We start from the raw sequence: 24,741 nt of genomic DNA, 5'->3' as shown, positions 1-24,741 counted from the left end.
GTCAGTGTCAACATCTGGTACAGAAGTTTCGTTCGATTCTTGTAATACTTGGCGCTTTGCCTTTTCAGCACCCTTCTTCTGTATCTTTAGTCTTTTTTCCACGTCCTTTGCCTTTCCATCTCTTTTCTTTTCCTTTGCCACCTTTTTTCTTCATTTTATTATTTTCTTTCTCTAATAGATTTTCTTTTATTGGTGTTGAAGATAAAATTGTAGCGTGTTGCTTCTTTCGGCCCTGTCTTGTATTAATAACAGGTGTTTTCTCTGGCAACTTGATTAAATCATGCAATGCAGTACTGATTTGGTTTGGTGTGCCAAAAACTGGTGGTACAACATCTGGTTCAGAATCAAGCGAGAATACTAATTGGCTAGACATCCTAAGAGCTGGTGAATAAATTTGTTTTGAAATGCTCTGAACTGGTGAGTGACTTTCTTTTGATGAGCTGGAAATCGTAGCTGCGAGAGATTCATTGCAATCTTGGATAGCAACGGTCTCATTTTGGAGAATTTCTTGAGCAAGGAAATCTTCTTCAGTGAATACTTCAGGATTTAGTGGAAATATTTCAGTTGATCTAAACCCCCATTTTCCTTTACTAATAGACGCAACATTATAAATTGCTTTCCTAACCAATACATAATACAACATACAATAATGCTACATCATAAGGGGTTATCTTTTCTGCAAGACGACTTTTTAAAAAGTAGTCACATTCTTTTTTGTAGGCCATTTTGAGCGGGCCAAAAAAAGAAACATCCAGGGGCTGCATTTTTTTAGACGTGTGGGGTGGCAGACAACATATGAATGTGGTTGGACTTACAATATTCGTAGACGGAAAGAGAAATGTGATTAGCATGGTTATATAGTATTAAAAGGATAGGTGCATCTGCAGACGGCTTAGCGGGCTGTTTAAAATGTATCAACCATTCAACAAAGAGATGCTCATTGATCCAACCGTTGTCTGAGTATTTGAAAAAGGAATTTCCATTATATTAGCAGTTTTTCTAATAGAAGAACCTCCACCAATAAGCTGTATAGCTTTTTCCAGGCTATCAGAAGACCAGGTAGCTTTTTCAGTTGTCCTGACTCGTACTTTCCACAAAACTTTGTATACATTATTTAAGTCTGTAGGTATATTCTGTTATTATATTTATAAAGTATAAAAAGATTTTATAGTTTTTTTTTATTATTTAAAAACTAGACAATGTCAAATAGCAATAATGAAGGATACAAGAACCTATCTCACGACCTATCTTGATTTTGACAAACGAAGATAAACATTTTTTTCCTAAAATAAGAGATAATGATCATACGACTTTTAGGATTAGACAAATGGGCACGTTTTGTTAAAATAATAGTAAAAAATGGTGGCCCTATTAAGTCGATTTATAAATTGTGGCGAAATGATACACTAAAAGTAAGTTGTAGAAATATATTATATATTTAGTAATGAAAGAACAGTATTAAAAAAATGTACTATAACTTTTCTATTCTCAGAGATACAGACGCCAACAAGGTAAATTTTATAATATTGGAGTACCAAAAACGCTGTATTTGTATCTTACTTATAAAATTACTAATATTGTAGGTATTACCTAATATTAGGTAATATTTATTATTAACCATGCAGTTGTCGTGTGGATTACATAAGTAAAGAAACTCAAACAAAATCGATAATTTCTAAAAATCGCGTTAGCTTCGTGCGATTCCAGGTACTTTCAAATGAATGTTCGCGCAACATACTTCGTACAGCACAAGCCCAAGTTCCAGTTGGTATTGTCACAGGATTTCCGAAAAATGCTTGGATTACATAAGTAATCCACGCTACTAAATACGTTAGTATTTTTGACATATTATTATTTTTGTTTTTATGAAATTAATTTTAAAATGTAAGTTACGTCAAAGTTTACGTATTGTGTTTATTATTTATTAGTATGAGATTATTATAACACAACTATACTTTATTTTTTAGAATAAAAATGAATATTTGCCAAATTACAAACAATTATTACTGGTAGTCAATCATAAAAACGAAGCTTTGAAACTGAGTTAACAATTGACGAGGAGTTCAATCACTTCATAGAGCAGAATAATCAATCTGAATCTTATTCTGAGGAGCAAGACACCCCTGGTGAGAAGTTTTATGAAAGAGCTAAAGTTGGTTAGCGGCTTCAGCGAACGTCGCACTGACTTGTCAAAACAATTGATTTGAACAGAAAATTACGCAATGTCATTTTATGCTATTTGTACCTGCTGTGCTCAAATGAACAGCTGAACGTCAATAAAAGTTCAAAAAAGTGAATAAAAGATATAATAAGGTTTGCACGTGAGTTTTTAATTAACCTGTCTGTGGCATCGATGAAACTATTTGCCCATAAGAGAGTTAAAAAAGAATATTTACAAAGTATTCCAACAGTCAAGATTACTTTATAAGCATCACAGGTATAAAAACTCGCCACAGTAACTCGACAACAACACACAATAACGTTCTACGGAATTTGTGAGGACTGTAAGAACGCGCTGTAAAATCACTCAAAAGATGTGCACACCGTGCAGCAAATTTATCAATTTGCTGCAAGCGGTGCTTGTAGTATACGGGATCCTGTTGATCCTAGGGACAATATTGACTATCCTGCATAAAAAATATAATTTAGAAGTTAGTTCCTAACACTAATCATTTTTTAGTCAGTTCTATATAATTAAGATTTTTGTGTCAATGAAATTTTTCTTATTTTTGTTACTTATTTGTAGCACAGACGTTGTTTTTAGGTTTCGTTGATAATATGTTTTTAATAAGGCTGCAGTGACTATGTTTTTATATAATTAATAAAATATTATGTTTAATTTTTTTTTTCAATTTGAAAATGGATTACGTATGTAATCCACGTAACCACTCGCGTAAATTTTTGGAGCGCGACTACTGCATGGTTAAGAATTAAACACGATCATAAATACACTATGTACGTATGAAAATATAAGTTATAACGCCACCTTAGTAGAAGTTGCAATCTTCAATCAGCACTTTTTGCGATTGGGTAAGGTTTCAAATTAGACGAACATTTGAGACATAAAATTTATCATACGTTAAGGATACGGAGGGGATTATCAAAGCATGACATCGAGTGTCAAGGGAGGGGATGATGTAATTTATTATGGAGCTTTATCATCTAAACTATTATACCTAGCTCTCAAGTCTCAACTATAAATACGTAAATATGTTGCTTAATTTAATTGTTTCCGAAAAAAAAAAAAATTACATTTTAGGGTATGCAAACTAGAAAATCCGTTTTTGAGACGGGAAAAAGAACAAAAATTGACGAACATTTATCTTATTTTGATAATTCTATTACATAAATAACATTTCATTAAAACCATAGTTGAAGCAAAAAATTACAAAATCATAATTAGCTCAAGTTATGGCATATCTGTATAGCCATTCTCACTAAATCAGAGTGTAGGTATACAATGAGAATGCGTAAAGCGTAACTATCACCTAAAAGCATATGCCCATAATAAATTCATAAATATCATGCAAGTTGCAAGTAGTATTTTTTTTTAAAATCACATAACTGACCGCCTTTTACCTGAAATATCGTTAAAGCATCTAGTATGCCAGACAATTATATACTTACTTTGACGTTTTCAAATCATTTGCCTTGGACGTGATATCGGTGAAACGTAGCGTGGGTTTTAAGTAGATGGTTAATGGTTAATAGTTTTAAGCAAAAAAGTTTCTTACCCAAACAATTAATCGCTGCTGTGCATGGAGTCATATGAAATGCTATATATATCTAAGTTTTCTAAAATGTTGTCCTAATTTATTTCGCATCGACGAAGAAAGACTTTTTAATTACCTAAACTCTGATTTCTGGAATATTAGCATTGAAAGTGTACAATGATCTGAATTAAGTCAGTTTCTAAATCATTAAGATATGTCTTTTCCTAAGGTTCAATGCTGAAAATTGCAAATAAAAAACGATGATTTGTATGGGGAGTTATTTTAAACTATTGTGTGTTTGAAACAAGAATTCTAAAATTATAATATAATTTTCATACAATTTTTATCTGTTTTTATCTGGGTTGTCTGGATTCCAGATAGATTTATCTGGACTATCTAGATCCATATCTCTTAATATAATAACAAACACATTTTAACCACGGTATAACATATAAACAAAAATGAAGAAAGCCACCTATTGACATGGTAACGGACGAGAAAAAATGCTTAAAATCGTGGAATAACTCAAGTCAAAGAGCACTTTTATCTTAAAAAATTGTAATTGTATCCATTCATTGAAATACATTTTTTTGTTGTATTAGAGACCAAAATAAGCAGGTCGACTCCATATAAGTATTTAGTCTTTCTATGCTGTAAATTTCGTAAATGGACATGAATTTAATTTTTGCGTTTTTAAATTGTTTGTCATTTAATTGCATCAAAAACCGAGATCCCATGTACCCCATACTAGGTATGTCTTTAATCCGGCCCTGAGTACGGGTTCTCTCTGGTTGCATAAATGAAGTAGGTACATACATTTTAGAATTTGATATACCTATTACAATGATTAAAAAGTATTTTTTTTTCTAGGAGGGAAAGTTCGTCGGAAGTGATAGTTTTGGAAATAAATATTATGAGAACCATTACTATATCCTCGGGCGCAGTCGCTGGGTAGAGTATAACCCACTTGTTAAGTGGGAATATGATGCCAGCCAAGTAAGTATAGTGATGTAATTTGTAGCTTCTTTTGTTTTAAGTTGCAACGTAGAGAGAGAGAGAAAAAATATATTATAAAGAGTCTTAAGATAATTAGTGGACAAACGTTAATATGTTCCTAGGTAGGTATATACACAATAAATCGTAAAATTAATGAACCTCTTCCAATAATTGTTAAGCTATTTATAAATTTGTATTTGAATAGAAAGCAAGTTTTCCATATATATTTAGCAAGTATCGTATGCATGTATAATAATATATAATTACCATACTTGTGTTTGCTTGTTTAACACCATGACAAGCACTAGCTTTCGATTAAAAAAAGAATCATCAAAATCGGTGCACCCATTAAAAAGTTTTGAGGTATATAAGTATAATACAACGTAGGTCGGCAAAAAAAGTAGTTTAGTAAATAATATTAGAGGTAACTCGAAAAGTACTTGTCAGATCTCGATTAAATTTAAACACCACATGACCTTTCGATAAAAAAATCATTGAAATCGGTCCACCCAGTGTAAAGTTATAAGATAACACATATAAAAAAGTACAATCGAATTGATAACCTTTTAATTTTTTGAAGTCGGTTAAAAACCAACTTTGATTATTTCGGTAACTATGTCAAAAGGTCACGATACGTGTTCATATATAAAACGCCTCACATTCAACGGCCCCCAGTGGTATTTAGCCTTTGCCTGGAAACACACAATACACAAGCACAAACGTTTTTGACTAGGTTTTTGAAGCCAGACCATGAAAAACATCTGTATAGCCAATATAAATGCTTACCATGTGTGGTGATCGAACCCGCAACCTCCAGCACAACAGCTACAAAATAGTGCTGAGACCGTTGCGCCAACGCGTCATCAAATATTAAAATATACTTTAAAAAAATAAACTTTAAATCTTAATAAGAGTGTAAATACTTTATATATGCATATACAGAATTTACACATATATGTCCGGTAATTAATGGATAACCCTTCAGGTGCTTGTGGAGGGGCACAGGGCCAATCCAGAAAAAGATAAAAAACAAATCTATATGCAACGGTCTTGGATTTATTAAAAAAAAATTAAGTACGAAATTCGATACCTTTGTTCAAACTTTTGGGCACTACGGCTACAAATTCAATAATAACGAATTGATTTTCTCTGGAAATAATCGTGGATAATCGGCCTTGCTAACGCGCATTACAAAATATTTCTAGCCACAACTGTTTCTTTTTTTTAAATACTTAAAAATGAAAAATAGTGTATTCGAATTTTTTATGATAAAGTTTGAGCACCTGTGGTATAAAAACGCAGGGGGACCTAGGTGGCCCATAGTTTAAAAAACATGCCTACTTCATGAAGTTTCTTATATGGTATTTTACTCAATTTTTTTATTGTCAAATTACCGAGTTATTGCTACCTGTGTTTCTCTAGCCCTATTTTTGTTACAACCAAAACAAATAATAAAATAAGATTTTTATTTCGAAAATCAGTGAAAGTGTCTTTTAGGGTTGGGGTGTTGTTAATAATTTAAACAACAATTTTAAATACGTAGTTTTATAATAAACGTTCAAATTGTTTGCCACCTACTCTAATATAGGCTCTACATCTTCTTATGAACGCCTTTTAGATATAATGATATACATGCATATTTTTAATGAAGACAACAAGTGATTGGTGATGAACTTCATAATGTTTTATGTCAAACAGGTGACACCTGAGTGGTTTGGTTGGCTACATTACAAAACTGATCGAGTGCCAAGCGATGATTGTGCCAAGTATTCCCTGATGTCTTGCTCTTATGTTCGCTGCTGGTTGCTTCCTCACTCGGAAAATCTTTCTGGCACTGACCAAGCTTACTATCCCTATTCAACTACAAAAGCGCGTATTAATGTCTGGGACGGTAAATAAAACGTATTATTGACGCTATAAAGTCAGGGGAATCCATAAATTACATCACACGAATTTCACGATTTTGCGAGCCCTCCGTCCTTGTCACCGAAGATTACATTTATGAGACCCGTTCACCTAGTATGACGTCACATATTTTGAACTTTTACACCAAAAAAAAATATATTAAATTGAAACAGCTCTTTCATTTCCTTTTTTTTTTTTAAATTATCGTTTATAAAAGTAGTAATACACGAAATATTAAAAAAAATAGGAAGAAAAAACCACTAAGGTATCAACCTGTGCTATCTTAGTCTAATTATACACATTTATTCTTAAAATATACAACAAATGACAAATAAACAAAATAAATCATTACTAAAAAAAAAAAATTAAATCGATTGGTATCACAGAATCATTCCAGATTATTCTGTCAATTCAGTCATAGTCAGTATATTATATAAATATTTACGTCGCGAAAGTGTAGAAGACATGTTTTATATATCTTAATCTGTATTAATCTATACAAATATTATAAACCTGAAAAGTTGGTTTATTTGTTAAGCGCGCTAATCTCAGGAACTACCGATTCGAATTGAAAAATTCCACTGAGTTGGATAGTCTATTTAAAGAGGAAGGTTAGGGATGCTTTAAGAAGAAGGAAGGCTATTTTTTCCTCAGAACAATGCGAGTTAAACCACGGGGTACAGCTAGTTTTTCAATAAAATCAACATCAATCAAAAACAGGTATGAAAATTTATGATTGCAAGTGTCAATTCACAAAAAAAAAAAACAATCTAAAGTTTAATTTTTCAATTCAGCCAGTAATAGTTATTTAGTTCAAATATCATACTTTAATACTAATAATTAGATAGATTATACTTTGAAATGTGATGTCACAAAATTTTGTATCCCCACCCCTTGTCACACAATATGACACCTCGTCGATCCCCTATCACCCATTAAAGTGTGACGTAATTTATTGATGACCGTTTATTATGATGTATTTTTATATCGAGTTTTACCGTAAAAAACTTAATATCGAGTAGTAGCTAAACCGGCAGCCGTTGAAGTTTGAATAATGGAAACCTTTTCAAAAATGTTCTATTTGTCTACGCAATTTTCTCAACTTTTCTTATCGTAAGACCCTCCTACAAAGATATAGAAAACTAAAAGAAAGAATGTGTTCTCAAGTTTAGCACTTAACCACATATTGAAAGATTGTTATTTTTATAAATAGATTTAACCTTACCTAGTGTGCTGTGTGGCTACGGCACTAAAGAATTTAGCCACCCCCTCTCTTCCCGTGGGTGTCGTAAGAGGCGACTAAGGGATAACAAGGTTCCACAACCACCTTGGAACTTAAGAAGCCGACCGATGGCGGGATAACCATCCAACTGCTGGCTTTGAAATACACAGGCCGAAGACGGGCAGCAGCGTCTTCGGTGCGACAAAGCCAGTACTGCGGTCACCAACCCGCCTGCCTAGCGTGGTGACTATGGGCAAAACACATGAGTTCACGTTATTTTTGGCGTAAACTTATGGAGGCCTATGTCCAGCAGTGGACTGTATAGGCTGTAATGATGATACCTAGTGTAGTCGTACCAATTTGAAACAAAAACCAGGAAAGATTTGCAATTCGTCATGAAGTTATTGTACCCACTATAATTATGTTAACGCGTTTCTTACTTCTCACCGTTTCCTATTATACAGATGTAAGCTTTTCGGATGTAAATCAGGAGTAGCTAAATAGAACTAGTGCATCTAGAAAATTTTGCTGTAACGTTTATAGTTAGGGACCGGATTATACGCATTTGCATATTTGCATATGCATTTGCTTATTTAAGCCATTCTCAGCGGTAATAGCATATTTTACCTAGTTATGATCTACATAGTTATGATGAATATTATCGGTAGATTTACAATATTTTTCCTAGTGCAGTGCACTCACATATGGTTTCGAAATGCAATAAAAGTGATAATGCGAATTCGACCCGGAACGAAAATTTTGAAAAATACTTGATTGTTTACGTTTACAAAAATTTTAAATAATTTTAATGTCATGTAATGCTACTGTACTTATTATCAGTCAGTCAGTCAGTTCAGCCTATTGTAGTCCACTGCTGGACATTGGACAAGTTCGCGCCAGACATCCCGGTTTTCCGCAATCCTCATCCAGCCTACACCGGAAATTTTACGTAGATCATCGGTCCAGCGGGCCGAAGGACGTCCCACACTGCGTTATATCATTTACTTTCGCCTATCAAAAAAAAATTTACTCAATTGTATGTTGATATTGAAATTTCAAAATTAAAACTTATTTATCTCTTTTTTTGGGGTTCCTAAAATTTATCATTTAATTTCGCATATTCTGTCAATTTTCGTGCATATTTCAAATGTTTTTGCATGCAAATAACAAGCTTTTTATGTTTCATATATTCCGGTCTCTATTTATAATTGTTAGGAAGTAGGTTGTCTCTGAATTTCCGTCAAATCGAGAGCGACCTTTTCGTTTTCGCCTGAATTTACACATATCGTGCACTTCTGTATACAGTGAATATTTTTTATCTCCAAACATGTGATTAATATTTGAAATAAAATAAAAGTATCAAAGTACACATCAAGTACCACAGGCACCATCAAATACCACAGTACAGGATTTACTCATTATTTGAATTATTCAGTTAAACGTTGACCTCCGTACTGCGTCGAAGCGAATTTTGGGTATCTTTGGTGGTAGAAGTGAGTCATAAGGGCCGGGTAATTATAGTCGTATAATCATAGGACACTATAATTACACGTCACTATAATAATGGGTAGACAGTACAACACCACACGAAAGACGCACGAGTGACAATTTTAATGCGACCCATGTTGAAATCGATGACAAAATATAATTAGACGAATATAGTCGATATCTTTTTTTCAGGTAAAAGTTCGTGTTCGCGTACTGAAAAATCTGAAATTTTTTCCAAATAAAATTTTATGTGCTTTACAAATTAATTAAATATTATTTTAATATATAATTTTGTGTTTAAATTATACTATTAAAAGTTATATATATTATATTTGTCGGTTAACTTAGATGGTACGCGCCTTATGTGGGCGTTTTCAAAGAAAAGCTTTAACTTATTTTCAGTGATGCGTAATGTGACCAGACCTATCGTTGTGAATGGGACCGTCCCGTTCACAACGTCCTACATTTATTGATGTCGGCAACAATAAACGTGGGACGTAAAAATGTCGGACTTTTTTCACTGTAGGAAATAAGGTGCTCAAAATCTGGAACAGTCTGACTAGAGAAGTAGGTACCTACTAACCTTACAGAAGATTACAGATAAATACACTGCCCTCAAGTATTGCTGTGAGTAAGATGGCCAGAGCTCCTTAGAAGGGCAGGGGATAGGGCCCCCCAACACGCGTGTAATGCTCCTTACAAGAGAGCATAAGCAATAAATGCAAGGATAAGCGTAGTAAAAGTGTTTTTTTTTTATTTCACTGTGTTTTTCTGTCGACGTAAATTTGGTCACATCAGATGATACGTACATGTGTTGACCTTAAACTGAATCTTATCACAATAGTAAAAGGCTGCTATACGCTTACAGTACAAATGTTTTAAGCATATGCAACCATCAATACAAGCCGAAATAAATACGATAGGTAAAGAAATAAAAACGATGTCCCGTTTTCAGTCAAAAGAAAATGGTCACATTAGTGATGCGGCATTCGCCCTTTGAGTTAAGGCGTTTTATCGTTTTTTTTTCAGCGAGCATAGTAAATGATAATAATAACTTAATAAAGAGAAGAATAGAATAAACAATGAGTTATGTCTACAAAATATCTTGGGTATAATCTTCTAAGTAATAATAAACAAACTTCTGTGTACTAAATATTTAATCAGTTTGTAATTTGATAAGGTCAAGAATACCTCTAGGTATAGACATCAATATTAGTTTGCGAGGCTGAAGTAAAGCATAACTATTTGAATTTGGCGTAATTAGACTTCTTCTTCCCTAATTGTATTTTAGCATATCATAAAATGTATGGGGAAAGTCTGTGCTGAATCAAATGTGAGCAAGGTCAAGGATGGAAGTGACGAAAACATTGATAAGTCAAGTATTCATTATACCAACCATCGTTTTAATAAGGACTTTTCGTCAAGGAACAACTTTGTTAGTAGATTAAATTATATGTTGACAGAAGATCACACCTAGACTTGGTAATGCTTTCAAGCGGTGTTCTGTTCCTGTGGTGAGTAAGGTGACCAGAGTTGGGGAGTGTTGGGGGAGTGTTGGGGGGTAGGGTCGGAAACACGCTTGCGATGCTTCTGGTGTTGCAGGCGTCTATAAGTTATGGAAAACCATTAGGTGAGCCGTACCCTTGTTTACCAATCTAGTAGTATAAAAAACGAATATTTAAAATATTTTTAATTATTATATATTATAATTTTAACTAGGTATCTGCTATTTTATGTATGAGGAAGTATAGAGGTTATTTATAGGAGGAATGGATATAATATGTAGATAAGGGTGATAGTTGGGAAAATATTTTTTATTTTTGTGTTTATTTTTGTCTACTTAGAAATTCGGGAATTAATTTAGACAATAAACAATTATTAAAAGATAAAAAAGTATATAAATAAACACTACGAGCATTCGATCGACTGCACTAAAACTATTTTGAGAGGCACTTGAGTGTAATTCGTTACAAATTTGCAAAAAAAAGTTGCGTCAAAAATTCAATAACAACTTTTATGAAAAAAAGTCGGCTCGTGTCCGCATCGGCCGAGAGGCGGGGCAGGGGCGGGGCTGAACCTCCTCCTCGAGGGTGCGGAGAGCTCGCCGAGTGCTCGCGGTGGTGCCACTACAGTCGCTCGCTCGCCGCGACGCGCCGCGCACGTTATGCTCCGGGTGTGAGTGTAGAGTGTAGTGGGGCAGAGGCCCATACGTTCGATAATATAAAACAGAAAAATTGACCCCCAAATGGGAGTGTACGAAGAGAGGGGGGCGATGCACTGGGTAAGATATTGATACTATTCACTTGACAATCTTTTTTTAAGTTTTATGATTAAAGTTTTTTTTTCGAGTATAATACTAAATAAATAAAAAAAAAAATGTATCTATGTCTGTTTTAAAAATATCTGAAACGTGTGGTGTCTTTAACATTAATATCGTGTCAATATTATAGTATTACCTACGACATATTGTACTTATTAGGAATTACATTTTTATAACTTATAAATGGATATACCTAATTATAAAACTTTTATTTAGTTTTTACTTTTTAAAATAAGGTTTAAAAGAAAAAAATTATATTAAAAGAAAAACAGTTGTTAATTTTATTCAACAAGACGTCGATTTTTTGGTAATGCAGTTATTTTCTTTAGTACGAATCCCCAAAAGTGATATTTGTCTGTTTATGTATAAGTTAAAGTTGTGTTAATTTAAAGAAATATATGAAACGTAATTAAATGATGAAAAATGTTTAAAGAACTCACGTGCTGTGTTATTTTCAGCCAGACGATATCGTTGAAATCTTTTGAAGCTTCTAACTTCGAAAGTTTAAACAGATAAACTACTATAATTACTTACGAATTTAAGTTTTATAATATCGTAAACGTTAAATTGTTTTACAATAGTTTATTTTTTCCATAAATAACTAAAAAATATATATGTTAATAAATTTGGTTACTAAGAATAAATCGTAGTTTGCATAAGTAGCAGTGACGTATTATAGTTAAATACATTATCAAAAATTAATTTACTTTCGTGATTTGTATTTATTATATATATATTTAATACTTTAACGAGATATATGCATATAAATGTTTTGATATAGTTGTAAAATAACCCATTAAGCTTTTTAGCGAGCGGAATCAATAAAATTCTGTATAAACTGTAGGTATAATAATATTTGCGAAACCTTAAGACATAAGAATTCAATTTGGTCCTTAGTTTTTTATCGCTGATGAGTTGATAATTAACCTTTTGCCGACGGCTTTGTTAACACGAGTCGATTTCATACACACGCCAATGTTATTTATTTGTTAAAGTTTTATTCATTGTACGAATAAATAAATCACAAACGACACGTTTAAGTTCTTAATTTCGGACATTAGTCTTATTTATGTCCGTCTTTATTAATAAAATATAATGTTGGGATATTTAAATTAATTTCAGAGATACAAATGTTTTATGTATGTATATACGTACTCTGTATTACGTATTGATTTGTGATAGATTCAATGTACCTAATCACAGTTTATACTATGGGTAATGTAGCATGCATGATGAGACTGGCTGTATAGGTATTGTAGATTCAATGTACCTAATCACAGTTTATACTATGGGTAATCTAGCATGCATGATGAGACTGGCTGTATAGGTATTGTGAAAGCTATTGTGAAACCTCTGACAATAGGTTATTATAATCAATTCAACGTGGTTTCAGGAAACAGCGAACATGGCTTAAAATTCATTTTTTCTATATTAGTTTTATAAATTCTGTGAAAATAATTTAACGATTTATAGCGAATATATTATGTACAAAGGTTATTCAGTTTAACTTTTCTTTAGAACCACACCTGCATATATACTTTACACATATATACACTCATAGAGTCATAGACACTTTAGTTCGAAACCTTGTGCTCGGTTTCGCTCGCAATTTAGATACTCTATTATATTATGGTATTGCACCCCCAATTGCTGAAGCCGACATACGGTCTAGGACTGCCTACCCGGGCGTCTTGGATATAACCCGTAAATGGGTTCCACTACGATACCAAAAAAAAAATAGGTCTTAGGTAGTAGGATAGGTTAGGGTTAGGTTAGCTTAGCCTCCTTCGGGGGCGTCGTGGTAGAATGCAAAAGCGATCCCAATGCGTCTCTCTCTAAGGTACCGCCGGAAAACAGATGATATAAAAAAAGGTTAGGATCGTAAACACGTTAAAACTATAAGATTATATTATTACAAGATTTATTAAATGTTTCGATGTCGAAAATATTTCAATTAATTAACTTCGGTGCAATAAAAATATAAAATCCATCCCCACGCAGTTAGAAGTAATATAGGTAATTTACAATAGAATAGATGTATTTTAGTATTTAAAAGAAAAAGAAATATCTTAAGTAAAAATATATTTTAAATATAACTTAACTCGATTAAAAATCGTGGACTTAAAACTAGTATTGGACATCCTTTTTTTACCGTGTATTGAGGTGCTCTTTTTTTATTTTTTTTATTGCAGATATATATTTAAACTAAGTTTTTTTAATGTAATAGTACCTATGGGCTATAATAGTAATACAAGTCTTCTAATTCATAGGTTCATTCATAGGTAGTATAAAATTATAATATGTAGAAAAGTAAAAAAGATAGAAAAAAATTAAAGCTTTCATTACTTTCCTATTGCAACTTTTAGAATATTTATGTTTGTTCGGTAAGAAATAAAACTTTAGGGCAAAATCCTCCGTTTTCTTTGATTAGCCAAAAATATAGCATATTAAATTTCTTTTATTACTTAGAAATTAGAAGAAATAAAAAAAAACCAGTAAGAGGATTTTATAGAATTTCTTTGTATAAAAAAATCTGATATTTTTCCTTTTTTATTTAAAAATCGTTACTTCCAGTAAATAAAATGGAGCTAAGTTGGAATTAACACAAAATATTAGATAAACAAAATTTTTTAAAAGTTTAATTTAGACCATCTATTTCAAAAAATTATTTTAATTTTTAAATAGTACCTCGAATAAAATGGTTTTAAATTACCAATGTATAAATACAAATGGAAAAGAAATATTTAAAAAACGAGCATTTATATTATAAGCTATGATCAATGAAAACGAGAAAGCTTTGAGTAAAGTTTGTTGGGGAGTTAGTTTTCCGTCGGTAAATACCTAAACGCGTTAGTACGTAAACCTAATAGCCTAGGATTGTATGTTTCAAAGTGTGCTCACTGTTATGAATATGTTATACGTTTTGTTATTATTTATAAAAAAAAAATATTAAAAAACAAAACAATGCAAAAATATTGGAAGTTAAACTTTTTTGTGAAATTTAAATGAGAACGATTAAAACGAGGTTAAAAAAATTGTAAAGTTTTGATTTAATTTCTTTCATACTTTATTTTATTCAAATTGCCTTTGGTGGGCTTATATTTTGAAGTAAAAGTGATTTGATATAGTTATCATATACATTATTCAAATAAATGAATTTCTACTACCTTAACCGTTTATACTAACTATTATGTGTACCTCGCAATATTTAACAAAAGGGCAATAATATACAAGATATAAATTTTTAATTTTACGATAAGAAATTATGTTATTTAAAAAGGTATTAGTTTTTGGGGATTTAGTAATTGAATTAAATTGGGTGTAATATTCGCGCCGTCAAGCGCGGCGGAGCACAGCATTTTTAAGACCCATTATTAGTTATTGCTCGTTCAATTAAAATTCATGTAAGTAATAATAATTATTATGTTAATCAAAATTATTCTTATGAGATACATCCGAACTTTATGATGCTGAACTCTTTTAAAAATTTTATACTTAATAATTAGGTACCTACTTGGACGATTTATTTAAGGACGATATAACATATTTCAAATATGGGCATTTCGACGTGGATTAGGTTAAACAATATTATGTCGATTATAAATAGTAATTTGAAAACATTATATGGCTGTAATATCACATTTTTTATTTATTTTTGGAATATATACTCAATAATAAGAGAACATATTAGGACCCTTGTGCGAGTGATTGTTAACTTAGTAAGTACCTACTTTAAAAAATATATTAATATGTAATATTATAATTTTGTTGTAAATTTTTTAACGAGATTTGTATTCTTTTTAACCGACTTACAAAAAACGAGGAGGGTAGCAACTCGATTGTCCTTATTCGTTTGTATTAAAATAAAGGTGCTATAATAATTGAAAACGAAATACATGTATTTTTTAAATTTATCAACGCAAGTCTAATTACCCATCCATTTTATATTCAATAAATAAAAAATAATTAAAAGAATTCTTTATACAGCCAACATTAAAAAAATACGTTAACACCTAAAGTCGCGCCTATAAATCTGTTAACATTTTGTACAATATATAATATGTAATGTAATACCTATTCGGCTCGACATCTAAACTATTTTGAATTAAAAAAAATTACCGTATAACTATAGCAATTTTGAAATGTGATAATCGTCAGTGACAACAATTTTTATAAATTTCACAGGTTTTGTTATGTTAGATACATGTATCTACATTTCATCAGATCACAATTTCAATTGAAACAATGTCTTTTCTATGGGGATAATTAGTCACTTTCGCAAAAATAAAAATAAAAATGTTGTACATACTTCAATAAACATAACTACAAACAAACATACGTGTTGTTTTGAAGAGTTTTTTGATTTCTAAGAGGTTCTACTATCATAGTCTTAACAGCTGAATATAAGACTACTTCAAGTGGTATAATAACTTTTCAATAAAATGTTTTTCAACAATGACTTACTAATGTCGGAAAAAATAAAAATTAACATACAACGAAATTTCTTTAACCGACTTCAAAAAAGGAGGAGGTTACTCAATTCGTATATACATATATATTTATGTTTGTTCGGGTATAACTCCGTCGTTTATGAACTGATTTTCATAATTCTTTTTTTGTTGGAAAGGAGATATCTCTAGTTTAGTACCATGATAAGGAAACCAGGTTCTGATGATGGGATCCCAGAGAAATCGTGAGAAACTCTCGAAAATCTGCATAACTTTTTACTGGGTATACCGACTTTGATGATTTTTAATTTAATCGAAAGTCGATGTTTATCATGTGGTCAAATTTAAATTTCATCGAGATTTGATTACAACTTTTGAAGTAATCTTTAATAATGCGTTATTACTGGACTATTTTTACTACCTACGTTTTATTACTTGTCGATATAATTGAAGTCGGTTTTTTTTCGTTTGCCTGCAAACACATATATGAATAAAAAGTAGGTTAAAAATGGTGGAAATCGTTTAACCTTTTCCTAGATTATTATAGATAGAACTATATACAAATATGATTTTCAAGACTCGAAATACCTCCAATTTTATTATTTATCAATGATGATCATATTCGACATAAATTTATTGGTTAACTTATTAATATAAATACAAATTTAAATTCGAACATTTGAAATCCTATTATTTATTTACTAACTTTAATGCTAATGAAAATTTGTATCTACTTCTCTTTTCTTCATCATAATAAATCTATGATCAATTATATCTATGATCGTTATTTTGTGGATTTGTTATATTTTTTAATATTTACGTCACCACGTTTCATAGTTTCAATATTTTCTCACTGTCTGAGCCGTATTAATATTAAAGGACTATAATATCTAACATATAAACAAAGGATGTTGTTTCAGCAACAGAGTGAGCGGTACTTATCTTCGGCGTACGAGGCAGGGGCCGAGTTGTCGCCAGTCGCGCCCGCGGCGTCCCCGGGCTCCCCCCGTGACTGCACCTCATGCCGCAAGAGGGAACCGCCGGACGAACCCCCGCCGCCGCCCCCAGAAGACGCCTGCGCAGGATGTGGTGCTAGAATAACAGACAGATATTACCTTCTCGCCCTAGAACGGCGCTGGCATACCCCTTGTTTGAGATGCTGTGAATGCAAGATGCCTCTCGATTCAGAACAACGGTGCTATGCTCGAGATAGTAACATTTTCTGTAAAAATGACTACATCAGGTTAGTTCAGAAATATGTTATTAGATTAATTTACGCATTGAATTGTTGTTTTTCTCATATAATTACTAAATAATGTTAAATGTGGATTATCGCCAGTGTTGCTACTGTATTACGTTTAAAAGACCAATAAATTAAAAATACAATTATTGGAACGCAGTTCCTTACGGCAGGTTTGGAGGAAATAGAGATTTGGCTTGGCGAGCGAACTGAAAAAAAAAAAATGTGAGACTAAAACCGTAAGAAAAATATATAACGGAAGTGACGTAATATCAGTCACACGACTATATAATATGACGTATGAAAAAACCAAACTCATTTAAAATTAACAGCTATAAATGTTTGGCATTTTTTGGTAAAATAATGAATTAAAATAGCTATCGTTGGGGTGTAGTGTCTATTTGTATAATCCATTTTTTTAGAAGTCTCCTAAATGGTAAACAAACATGGCGTACTTCCGACCACAGAAAATTAGAGTAATAGTGTAATTTAGTGAAGTGACACAAAGAGCAAAGAAATGAACAATACTAATAAGCCAGAGATGAGAGTAAAATTCATTTTATATTCAAATATTGTTTAAATTATTTCAAAACCTGATAATATATTGAATATTTTTGTTAAGAATTAGTAGAGGCACAGAATTATGAAAAAGATAAATAAATAAATAATCAAGCATCTTTATAAAAGGCAAAGTTATTTTATATTAAATGGGATAGCGTTCAAAATGTTCAGGGTGAGTGAAATTGATATTCAGAAATATTCATAATATAAAATTAAAACCTTTACAATAAACACTAGTATAAAAGATTGACATTTGTAATATTTCGTAAGCATTTTTTTCGCTCAACATAAAAAAAACAAACAATATTTAACTTAATCTTATGGTCGATCAGTTTTTCAACCATAGGGCTGGTTTAGGGAATCAAATTTTTATTCTTATTTTTTTTTTTCTTGTGTATTAACTATAGTTCTCTAGTCTTGTGTTAGCGCATTAGTGCACGTGTTTGTCCTATATTTACGTGTACCTGTATACCTATATCTGGAAAGTTTTAATTGGCCTTTATGTACCTATTTGTATATTTAAATCCACGCTACTTAGCTGTTTTCCTGTAAAATAAATAAATAAATAAATAAACTTAATAACAAATCCCTCTACGGTAACATTGTTTTATAACTTATTAATAAATTGTAGTTCGTGAAAATTTAAAATATAGGTAAAGGGCATGGCCTATTTTATCTAAAAAAAGATGTTGAAATGACATAATTGACACGTAAGTAAACACGTTTATTTTCGTATAGTTTTTAAATCTTCAATACGATATTAAATATAGTATCTAATAATAGCAAGTGAACTAACAAGTGACTTAAATCAAACTGCCAGTGATAATAGTCGAAAGTTAATTAGCGCAAAATGAAATACGTAAGTAATCGTTTATAAATATAGTTAATGTACGTGGTTAATAATTAACATTGTATATACAACTCTGCCCTACTAATTGTACTTGCAGTAATCGATACTATAATTTAGAATTGTAGAGCAATAGATTTTGGAAGTTGACTACATATTTTTAATTTAAATTATGCAGTACTTGCTACGTTTACTGTTTATTCATTTAGCATATAACTTTTTTGCAACAAATACTAACTAAAGTCAAATGCAGTACAACACCATTACTATATTTTTATTAGTATTAAATAAGGTTCCTGAAGCAGTTTATGAGACTGAATACATTAATAATTAACAATGAATCCATCTTGATCGTGATAATAACTCTAATATATAATTTAGTTTCGATACTATAATTTAGAACTGTAGACTAGTAGATTTTGGAAGTTGACTACATATGTCTAATTTCATTTATGTTTCTATAAAAATATTTTAAATAGTTATTTGTTGAGATTGTATATTTCACAAGAATGATAACTTGATGCGTAAAGGTGTATATTTAAGAAATAAAAATAATATATTTAAAAATAATAAAAATTAAAACCATTAATTTAAAAATAAAAATGAATAATTTAATTGTGATTTAAAAACTAGAATAAAAATTGTTTCTAAAACAAGTTTTGTAGATTGATTATAAATATGAATTTAAAAACAAAAATTTGATTGTGATGATAAGATTAAAAAATATGTTTATCGTGTTTATCTCCAAACTACCATTTTGCAAGTACTGCATTTGCAATAATATTAAATATAATGGATACATAATAATGTATGTAAATATGTACATAATATGTATTCTACACTGTCAATACATTATTTATTTTATTTTTATCGTCATAATATTAATAATTATATTATAATGTTGAATAATTTTTGTAACCGAGAAAGTTCCAAAAACTGATGCAGAGCGTCAAAAAGACGTCCAGCAACGAAAAGGAAATCAAAAAGCTACTAATATTTTAAACACCAAATATGGATATAATCTTAAAAAATATTAACAATGTGAATTTTAGACGTACAAGGAGTTGTAAACTTTGTTCAGCTATATGTAAAATGAACAATGGCGTTAAAATTGTTATGGTAATAATCTACATTTCACCAAATACAAAAATTGACAATGTAAAACATTTCACCCATCGAGCACTGAAAGAATATACTGAAGAGGTTTCTGAATACTTAGTGAAAATTTCCATCAGCTTCCGATGATTTTGTCTGGTGACTTTAACGCCAATTTTGCAGATGAAAAATCAGAACCCACTTAAAACATTTCTTTTAGAAAAATTTTACTTACGTATTAACAACAATCCAAAAAAATCGACAACGAGATATCGTACTATTAATATTGTTTTTTCAAGATATTTGCACAAAATAAAATCGCAAGCATAGGTATATATCTTATTTTATATAGTTACCACAAGCCAATAGTTTCAGTAATACAATTTAATGATGAGAATTGATTAATAAAAAAATTTTGAAATTATTTATGTAATATTATATTGTCGACAAAATAAATAAAGACGTATGTTTTTTTGTTTCATAAAAAATTGGGGTACAAATGTGGCCGCCAGCTAATCTTTTTATTAACCATGTATTCAACAACACACTCAGTTTTGTAATTGAATCACTGACTTAAAAGTCGCCATAACTATCATATATATCATATTATCGTTTTTTTTCTGTTAAAAAATCCACACTTAGCTAAAGAATATAATAAAAGCGTTAGCCGATCAAGTGAAGCGGCGGGTCAGTTGTTGCCACTTCCAATTTAAAAAGAGAATCGACAATCTAACCTAATATTTTATTTTAGTAAATATTTAATTTTCTACGAAAGGCCAATATATTTTTTTATAACATTAATGATACAATGGATATAATGTCATCTAGATATTAAAATATGTTTTAAACCATTCAACGAAACGATATCTAGGCGTTCAATGAAAGCTAGCGAAAAAATTAGTCTCTATTGTAAAGGACATCCCACCAAAAACATTTTCATGTAAATTTTTTTTTTTTTATGTCACTAGGTCGGCAAACAAGCGTACGGCTCACCTGATGGTAAGCGATTACCGTAGCTTATAGACGCCTGCTACACCAGGAGCATCGCAAGCGCGTTACCGACCCAATCCCCAATTCCCCCAAGAGCTCTGGTCACCTTACTCACCAACAGGAACACAATACTGCTTGAAAACAGTATTATTTTGCTGTGATCTTCTGTAAGGTCGAGGTACTACCCCAGTCGGGCTGCTCCATATTTTGAGCAGGAAATTCCTGCTGTGCCCTACCTCAGTTACCTTCACAAACTCTACACCTTAGTCAAAATATGTGGCTTGGCCGTTTCGCTACCGTCACGTGAAAAATTTTTTTCACTGTTTTTTACTTTTCTGTCATACAATAGTTCTATTAAAGAAAAAATAAACAGAAGAAGAATAATTGATATACATATAATACAAATAAAAATAAAAAGAGAAAATATATTTATATAAATGAGACAGGAAAGTCGTCATCTACAACATCGGCAGCCGGTTGTAACGAAACGGCCAAGCCACATATTTTGACTAAGGTGTAGGGTTTGTGAAGTTAGGGCTTGTAGAGTTAGGGCGTGTAGAGTTAGAAGCTTGGCTCTACATGAGATCTGATAACTTTTTGACAGTGCGAGCCATATGATCTCGTCTTGGCAACATTTTACATGAAAATGTTTTTGGTGGGATTTCACTTCTTTTTGTAAGTTGCTTATGACAATATTGTAGTTGCATTTTACCTCCGACACATTTTATACCATAAATATCATCCAATCTTCACCATATTCGGTTTAAGCACGCTGTTTTTGATTTTATGTTGAACTGATATACAAACGGTGATCTCCGCCAAAACTTAAATACCAAAATTACAAAATGTAAATTTTCGACATAAACTAATAACCAAATTTTATTTTTTGTGTATTTTATTATTATTATTAATAACAAGGAGTCCCTATATCAATTTTCAGACCTCTAGCATCAAAATTTGCGGAAGTCTCATACAAACTTCCATCCCCTAGTTTAAAAAACGACGAAGCACTTCGAGAAAAGATAGGTAGTGCTTTTCATTTTTTTTTTTGGTTCGTCTTGGCGGGGGCACTACCGTGCCCCCAGATTTTAAATCATTCAACGAAACGATATCTAGGCGTTCAATGAAAGCTAGCGAAAAAATTAGTCTCTATTGTAAAGGACATCAAAATGTTATAAATATATACGTACAATATAAATAAATGCTACAGTAAAATATATTTTGGAACAGCTTCTAGTTTTAGTCATTAGATTTTGTTACAAACGAAGACCATGATCGTTGAGATCGCTTTACAAAGAGTATCACAAAAAATAACTTGAAACAATATCAATTACTAATGGGTCTTATAAGTTTTAGTCATACTAGAAACAAAGATGTTACGTTATCACAGCATTAAAGAACAAATAACCATTTATATAATACTAGCTGACCCCGCAAACATTGTTTTGCCATATATGTTATTAACCCCCTTAATAACCCCCCCCCCCCTGTAACTTAGGGTTATGAAAGATAGATGTTGGCCGATTCTCAGACCTACTAGATTACCCGATATACACACAAAATTTCATAAAAATCGGTCCAGCCGTTTCTGAGGAGTATGTACAATGTTCAACTAATCCTCAGAAGTGACGGTATTTGTTTTCTTAGTTTTATAGAATGAATTGAATTTGTACAAAATATAATCAAATAATATTATATTGTATTTAGTATTCGTAAATTAACTTTCAAAACTTTAACTAAGAATATATATATTTAATACGAGAAGTTCTGACGTAAATTATAATTTTATTCTTTAAATAAAACCATTCAATTCTCTTATGAGCTTGTTTCCTTAAATAATGAATAAAATTATTTATTCATGTAAATTATACTAACAAAGTATATGTAGGTTTAATACAACAACGAGTTAGTACCAACCATACATTAAGTTTTTATTACAGTTTTGTATTAACTCGCGAAAAGTAGACGAACCATTAAAATATATATATGAGCAAAAAAATAAATAAAATAAAGATATCAAAGATAAAATTCTAAGTTTAAAATAGAATAGGTTCGCTAAGCTTACGTATCTGTGTCACGTGTTCGTATATGGCTTAGAAAAATTAGTTACGTTCTCTTAGATTCTAAGTCTAGGGTACCATTTACGTCACGTGGGCCGTCGCCCGTCACCCATCCGAGGTGGTATCTGATGAACGTTTTACAGCCCACCGCGGTCACAATTCACTCCGTGTTATCACTAGGACGTCGGGCACGTACGCATCTCAATGACATCTCTACGGGACGTCGAGAGTCGCGTGGTATAAGCGTTGGGATGCAGCGGCCGTTGCGGAAACTAAATATATTTTAAAATTTTATTGTTATGCTTGCAATATATATATATTGATTTTTTTAAAGTTTAGTGACTTATCGTTACTATAACTAGTCATGATTTGATAAAAAGATTAATTGTGTAGTTCAACGGCAATTAGAAGCCGCATTAGTTACATGTCTGACAAAATCCTATCATTATTGAAAAAAAAAAAGATTATGCAAAATTTTATTTAGAAATGTATCGCTTAGTAGGTGCAAAATATTAATATAATATTTTCACATTGCTTGTCATTTAAGCCAACGGAAAATGATTAGTTAAGTAGCAAATTTATATTCTTAAAAAAATTGTAGCTCATAGTAAATTTTCTTCATGATACTTTTTATAAATGGCCTGTCTCTATTAAAATAAAATTGCTCCTTCAAAGCTATACTACCTCAAAGATGTACCACTTAGAATATTTCCAAACTTTTTTGTTCCCACACTGAATTTTTTGTAAACTTAGTATGGTAACAATATGTAGTTAAATTCTGTGTCATTAAAACCAGTTAGTATTACATAAAAGTAAAAAAAAATAAAACAGAGTTATTTTTACTTTAACTTTAACTAATTTTTTGTGTGTATCTCTTTGTATTTGACTCACATTACACCAAAACTACTAAATTAATATAAAAAGATCTTTTAATTTGAGTTTATATACATATATACTCGTAGTATAAATAAACTAAAGATAGGATAACGCATCGTCTTATTTCGAAATTCAGAGCTAGTCCTTTGGAAAAGGAGATGTAATTGAAAATGTTAAGCGATGTTGTGGGTACAGCTAGATTACATTTGAAAACACAGTTAAAAATGAAATATTTACTTTGATATCTCATTCCAGGATTGTATATTTAGTTTTCATATAAGTTCAGAAACACATTCGATTAATTCAAATTAAACGCTATCAAATCGAAATCTTTTGAAATTACACAAAATGCCAACCAATAGAGTGGTAACTGGTATTACTTAAAATGTAAGGATTGATATTATAGCGTAAATATAGTTCACATTTATCTTATCAAATGTATTTTTTGGGAATTTGTTTGAGTTTGATAATTCTATAGTTTTTCTATACATTAGTTTTCGCAAAGAATGACAATGGCAAAAAGAACGATAAATGAATTGAAAATTATTAATTAATACTAAAGTGATGGAATATTAAAAGTTTTATTTCAAACTCCTTTCGTTAACTTTATGATATTCTATGTTCATGTCCTTATATCCAATTAAATTGAAAATTGCAGTTGATCCAACTACATCGTTGTGAAGTACAAGTTTGCCACAAACGACCAAATTTTTCTCGCTATAGAAGTCTAGTAGAGCTCGAAAGGTGTGGCAAGAGGGAAGACGTTAAGTTACTTTATGTCGCACCTTTTGCAGTTGATTCGTCAAATGTCCTCATACACTTACTTTTACTAACACGGACTGTACGCTACATTACAATACATAGGTACATAATCTGGGGGCACGGTAGTGCCCCCGCCAAGACGAAACAAAAAAAAAAAAAAAAAAAAAAACGAAAAGCACTACCTATCTTTTCTCGAAGTGCTTCGTCGTTTTTTTGAA

General features: G+C 31.2%; 2 protein-coding genes across 2 annotated transcripts in view; both read left to right on the top strand.

The window, feature by feature from the left end:
* Positions 1-1,298: 1,298 nt before the first annotated feature.
* Positions 1,299-6,679, top strand: LOC123668827 (probable NADH dehydrogenase [ubiquinone] 1 alpha subcomplex subunit 12). Its single transcript, XM_045602519.1, has 3 exons — positions 1,299-1,412; positions 4,584-4,709; positions 6,408-6,679. Exons 1-3 carry the CDS (start codon positions 1,299-1,301, stop codon positions 6,606-6,608), a joined length of 441 nt encoding a protein of 146 aa, XP_045458475.1. The 3' UTR covers positions 6,609-6,679.
* Positions 6,680-11,460: 4,781 nt separating this feature from the next.
* The window catches only part of LOC123668943 (protein apterous-like), a 68,556-nt gene continuing 55,275 nt past the window's right edge, over positions 11,461-24,741 (top strand). Inside the window, exons 1-2 of the mRNA XM_045602635.1 lie at positions 11,461-11,605; positions 17,013-17,335. Of these exons, the coding sequence (XP_045458591.1) occupies positions 11,570-11,605; positions 17,013-17,335 (359 nt within the window). The 5' untranslated portion in view covers positions 11,461-11,569. The remainder of the gene's footprint in view (positions 11,606-17,012; positions 17,336-24,741) is intronic.

This window comes from Melitaea cinxia, chromosome Z, assembly GCF_905220565.1.
Source record: "Melitaea cinxia chromosome Z, ilMelCinx1.1, whole genome shotgun sequence".
Lineage (NCBI taxonomy): Eukaryota > Metazoa > Arthropoda > Insecta > Lepidoptera > Nymphalidae > Melitaea > Melitaea cinxia.
This window is presented reverse-complemented; position numbering and strand designations above follow the sequence as displayed.

What these genes read in the sequence shown, in the direction of transcription:
- LOC123668827 (XM_045602519.1), top strand. Translation starts at nt 1,299, where the DNA reads ATGATCATACGACTTTTAGGATTAGACAAATGGGCACGTTTTGTTAAA. An exon ending in GGCGAAATGATACACTAAAA is followed by an intron (nt 1,413 to 4,583) that starts GTAAGTTGTAGA and finishes TTTTTTTTCTAG; the next exon opens with GAGGGAAAGTTCGTCGGAAG. An exon ending in GGGAATATGATGCCAGCCAA is followed by an intron (nt 4,710 to 6,407) that starts GTAAGTATAGTG and finishes TATGTCAAACAG; the next exon opens with GTGACACCTGAGTGGTTTGG.